Genomic DNA, 6,000 nt, shown 5'->3' with positions numbered 1-6,000 from the left:
AGTGTTGAGACATGTATGTACGCACTTTAGTTTTTTTAGCATGTGTAGATCTAGATTCTTGTCATTTATATTGTGAATATTCCTGAGGAAGACTGTTTAGGGTGAAACGTTGAACTTTGGATACAATATTTTTTGGAAACACTACCAGGTCTTAACTGTTTTAATATCTGCTTTATACAATGATGATGATGATGCTGACGATGATAATGATGATGATAATGATAGTGAGGGTGGGAATGGATTACGTTATTTCATACTCGAGACAAGAATTTCTCACTCACCGAAACTGATCTCAAAGTGTATTGGTTTGTCCCCGATCTTTCTGTCTATCATTGTGGCCTCCAGGAAGACTCCGAGAAGGAAATACTCTTCAGGGCGACCGGCAGCGTTCTAAGGGAGCATTCAAAGAATTAAAGAAACGTAATGATAGACAGATGAAAGAAGGATAATTAATGACTTGAGCGAATCAATAACAACACACTACCCCCCTCCTAAACCTAAAGAACAAAGAAAAACAACAACAACGAAACAAAACAAAAACAAAACAAAACAACAACAAATCCCAACAAAAGCAAACTATAAGGTGCTTCGCTAATACGCAAATTACAGGAACCAGGGATCCCATTATACAATCGAACTTGTTCCCACGACTGACTGTGCTAACCACCATCATAATTCCCACTTCATCGTCTCGTTTTTTCCATGATTTTATAATGCCCCTGTCCAAGACATCCACCTGTCTTTAAGAAAACTATTTTTTCCTCAACAATGGCGGTCATCCTGGTCAATTTCAACTATGTTTTAATAGATATGCTATAACGACATAGTAAACACAAAGACAAACAAATAAATAAACAAATAAACAAGAAGACACGCAAATATATAAATAAATAAATAAATAAATAAATGAATAAATGAATAAATGAATAAATAAACGAAAAATCGAATAAATAAATTTAAAAAATAAATGAAATAAATAAATACACAAACAAACGAATAAACAAACAAAAAAGCAAATAAAAAAAAAATATATATAATGAAAAACATAATGCAACCCCCAACGTCTAGTAGTTGAGAATAAGAACAGACAGTACCTCAGAAATGGGCGGGGCTGCCTCCACTTCCACCAAAGTAGCCCCCAGGTCCTCACTGTCGATAATCTCTGTCTTGAGAGCCACCAGCAGACGACCTCTGTAAGACACCCCTTCCCCGAGGCCGTCGTTGAGGTGGCCCTGTTTGCCGATGATGCGGTAGTCTCTGGTGGAGCCGTACATATTGACCCAAGCGGGGCCGTAGGTTGGGAGGAAGCCTGGGGAAGGATTGAGTTCAAATGTCAGCTGAAGTCGTTTCTGTTTTTAAATTAATAAGATGAATATTTGGAGTAATTTTCTTTTAGTCAGAACACGTTTTATGTTACTGTTGTACGTTGTACTCTATTGTAAAGCGCCCAGAGCCTGTGTGCTTTAATAAGTGTTGAGCGCTATATAAATGTCATTTATTATTATTATTTTTAGTTAAAGTAGCAGTGCCCGTCAACATTTTTACAGTAAAGCCAGTGCCCACTTTTGTCATCTTCAATGTCGAATTGGAATACTTATATCAAGATGATTATGATGGTAGAAGTTTAATGGATGATGGCAAGAATGACCTTCTGAGTCTTTCTTTTTTTTGCAGATCAGATACCTAGGGTAAATAAAAGTTTGTAAAAGTTTTACATCGTCCACCCTTAGCAAATAATACTTGTCGCTACCCGTGTGATTTGCCCGCTCACCAAATTTACCAAATCTCCCACTTGTCGGTGATATCACTTAGTTTGGCTAGCGGTGAGTTAAGGTGAATCATAATATTATGTATACGATAACAGTAATTTAATGACAGCAAAAACAAACAAACCGCAGGACAGATAGGCAAAAACAGGAAAGAAAGCGTTGAGTTCGCTGACAGACACTCACAAAAAGAAATAATTACATCTATAATAAAAATTTAAAGGTCACTGGAATACTTATATCAAGATGATAATGATGGTAGAAGTTTAACGGATGATTGTAAGAATGACCTTCTGTGTCTTTCTTTGTTGCAGATCAGAAACCTTGGTCTTTTAAATCCGATTCATCATCATCATCCAGTGCCAGATCTGTGACAGACATCGGCGATCATGATTTTCCATTCATTCCTTTGCTCGGATGCTCTAAAAAAAGCTACGTTTCCCTGATCTTTCCCTGTTACCCATTTGTTAGGTTCCTTAAGTATGTTGTTCTGGGCCTACCCCTGCTTCGCTTGCCCTCAATTTTGCCAGTGAGAGCTAGATGTTCAAGACCCTTATGTCTATTCAGGTGTCCCAAAAACTGGATTTGTCGTTTCCTGATTGTTTTTAACATTGAGCGTCCCACGTGGGCTTCATCAAGCACTACCTCATTTGATTTCCTTTCCTTCCACGATACTCTTAGCAGTCTCCTTAGAAACCACACTTCTGTTGCTTCTATATTATTAATTCTGTTATTTGAGGGAACATGGGACGCTTGTTGTCCAAAAAGATGGATTTTCACAGAAAGATCTTGTCAGTGTGTTAGTGTTTTAGTACCTATAAATGGCTGCTTGCACTGTATGCTACCCAGGAAGTTGAGGCTTATTCAGAATGCTCTCAGGTCTGCTGGGGTAATAGTATAGATTGTGAAGCGCATAGAGCTTGCTTTTGAGTGGGGATTTGCGCTATACAAAATGCTATCTATTATTATTATTATTATTATTATTATTATTATTATTATTGTTATTATTATTATTATTATTATTTTATCATCATCATCATAATCATTATTATTATTATTATTATTATTATTATTATTATTATTATTATTATTATTATTATTATTATTATTATTATTATTATTATTATTATTATTATTTGCGTATGAAATAATTCCATCTATCATACCTTTCTCGCCCTCGTTAGAGATAGAAGAGAGATCGATGAAGTGAGTGCCAATGATGTCGTCATTGACACTGTCGCTGTCTCGTAGCTGGAGCTTGAGCCGACGACAGAGCGGGGGGAACATCTCCGTGAACACAACCTGCTCGTTCCACACGGGCTCGTAGCAGCCTTTTTTCACAGATGTCTTGCCCTGTTTCAGATTTAAAAAATCCCCGGTGTTATTATTATTATTATTTTATTTATTTATTTATTTATTTATTCATTTATTTATTTATTTATTTATTTATTTATTTATTTTTATTTTTATTTTTATTTTATTAGTTTTTTTTTGGTTTTTTTTTTTGGGGGGGGTAAGTGTTTTACGGCGCTCGCAACTGCATAAGGTCATATGAGCGCGGGGGACACACCTAACATTTTTATTTGGTAGGAAATTTTGAATTTTGCCCTGGTGGCGGCCGAAGCTTACTCTTATAAGAAGGAGCCAAGGAGAAGCAGTGGAAAGGCTGTAGAAAGTGCCAGGAGCGCAGAGGAGGATGCAAAGGAGGTGAGGGGGTGGGGGCAGAATATTGCAAGAGAGCAGGAAAGGAGGTGAAAGGAGACAATATTAGAGAATAAAATGTTTTCCTAGCTATCCGAATTCGAACCAGGGACCTCTGAATGAGAAGTCAACACCTTAACCTCTAGGCAACGACAGCCCCCCCCCCCACCCCAATCCCTTGTATGAGCACAAGGTTATAGTGTGGTTAGGGCGATAACGAACAGATTAAATCAAGTTTCCAGTTTAATTTTGGGTGAAATTCGTTTAGAACATACACATTAAACCATGGTAAAACTTTTGCTGAATGGGATACATCATCTCAGCAGAAAGATGGAGATATTTGACAAAACACACTTCACCATTTGAGAATTGAACTAACGCTTTTCCATGCAGGAAGATAAAACTAAACAATTACACCCTGTACGCATTCTTTATTCGTTCCGGAAGTTTATTGAAAGTAAGCAGTACCTTTATTTTTTCAGCAAAAACAGAGAAAACATGAACAACCCCCCCCCCCAACCCCCAAAACAACAACACAAAGAAAAGGTTCAGGATACCTTGTGGCCGGCAAAATGAACCTCGACGTAAGGATCCGCCAGGTCTCTGTTTTCTCCAGTAAAGGCTTTCTTGACACTCGCCATAACGCCAGTGTTCATTTTGGGAAGGCCCTCGGCTTTGAAGATCTTGACAACATAGCGAGCCTTCTGTCGGTCAGCTGGTACCCCATCGGGGAGGAGAAGGTTGCTGAAACAGTGAGCAAGCACAGTGTACAATGTACATATCTTTTACTACTTACGTTTACTGTTACATCTTAATCCTCTGTTGCCGTTAAGCGTCGAGGGGAGATGCAGTTTTCTATGGTAGGCCAGCTCCGCAGCTCTTTCAGTTGTGATGTTATGTTTTCTTAGGGTTTCCTTGACACCCTCGACCCACCTTTTGCGCGGCCTTCCTCTTCCTTTATAGCCTGAGTGCTTAGAACTTTTACTCTTCCCTTTAATACTTTAACCCCTTCACTGCCAGGCGTGAGACCGTCTCAAGCTCTCTTGTAGAATAGCAGCAGGACTTGGGGCGAAATGGCATTTTTGCGTTTCACAATCATCATTGTTTTCCTCAGTTTATAAGCATAAACGTTTATTTTACTTTTCTTTTCTCCGGTTCTAGAAATGACAATAAACGTCTTTTCCCTTCTAGAAGTCGCCATGGGTGGCATGGGGCAGCGTTTTCAAAAGAGAGAGCTGACGATCAGGCAGCGAAGGGATTACAGGAACTGTGTGCTACAGTATATCTAACGAGCACTGCCTTTTTAGAAAAAAATGTTGCACTTTGTAGCTTACTAATAACTCGTTGAACAACCAAATTTATCTCTTAATACCAGCTTTGTCCAACCCCCACCCCTTATCTAAAAATACCCAAGAAAAAACCCCCAAACCTCTGAAAATCCGCAATAAACAAAAACACAATTTCTTTGCCAGTCAAACAAAACACATGTTGGCCTAAATACGTTCATGTTATGATCATATTTGGTAAATATCGAGTTGTGATGAATTTGGAAACAAATAACTATCAATAATTTATTTATGTGTGTTGAAATAAGTTATACGAACTCAAGCCAAACAGACCGAAATTCTTTTCTAAGGAAATTAAACAAAGTTCCCCCCACACAAGAAAACTAGCTAAACTACGAAAAGACATACCAAGAACCGGAACACATACTATTATGTGTTGCATCGCAGCAAAATCAGGTGCTCGTTAAAATAATGAAATCGAGCCAATATTTATTGAGGTTTTATGTGGCTCAACACATTCTATGCTTATTTATAAACATATTCATGTGAGAATTTTGCTGAAAAACAAACAACAACAACCGATGATCAAAAGTACACAAATTGTAAATTTGCAATGTCCATGTACTCTTAAGCTTTGGAGTCACCAAACTTGGCGGCCATTTTCACGTTAACTTTTCCTCTGATGCCAGACGATCACCACCTCCTTCAGCTGCAAATATCTCAACTGTTTTTCAAGTTAGATGTGTATTTATTCCACTAAAAGCAAGACGAATGAACCAGATTTTAGATGATATCAGTACCTCCATAACCCCCCTCCTTTTTTTTCTAACTAACGAGCGCCTGATTCCACCTCGTCGCGACACATTTACGAAGAAGGCGTACGTAAAGCGTGAGTAAGTCACTAGCCACATGTGATTGTCATCTTTTGGGAAAGGACCTAAGGTAGTGATGAATGCTCCTACTGCAACGCTTGCCAAGTGATACAACATTCGCCAAAATCTGCACGTGATGCACATTTATGTTATTTTACTTTGTTGCTTCGACTCTGTTTCATCTTTCTTTCTTTTATATTTTTTTCCCTTGTTTCCCTTAAAATTCCATTTCTTCCTTCCTTTCTTCTTTTGTACTCATTGAACCAAATGTTCAATCTTTTCCTTCCTTCCTTCTTTAGTACTCATTGAACCAAAATGTTTCACTCTTAAAATAACAACTATATGCCAAACAGGGGGGGGGGGGGGCGTTGTTAT

The 6,000-nt window shown here is 38.1% G+C and overlaps 1 protein-coding gene across 1 annotated transcript in view; it reads right to left on the bottom strand.

Annotated features, from left to right (window-relative positions):
* Positions 1–281: 281 nt before the first annotated feature.
* Positions 282–6,000, bottom strand: part of LOC101850015 (otoferlin) — a gene marked incomplete at its 3' end in the record, with an annotated part of 153,974 nt that continues 148,255 nt past the window's right edge. The window contains 4 exon segments of the mRNA XM_005102054.3: positions 282–390; positions 1,095–1,309; positions 2,933–3,119; positions 4,025–4,211. Of these exon segments, the coding sequence (XP_005102111.2) occupies positions 282–390; positions 1,095–1,309; positions 2,933–3,119; positions 4,025–4,211 (698 nt within the window).

Source organism: Aplysia californica, unplaced genomic scaffold, assembly GCF_000002075.1.
Source record: "Aplysia californica isolate F4 #8 unplaced genomic scaffold, AplCal3.0 scaffold00310, whole genome shotgun sequence".
NCBI classification, from domain to species: domain Eukaryota; kingdom Metazoa; phylum Mollusca; class Gastropoda; order Aplysiida; family Aplysiidae; genus Aplysia; species Aplysia californica.
Note: the sequence above shows the minus strand (reverse complement) of the source record. Positions and strands in the feature narration are given on the sequence as shown.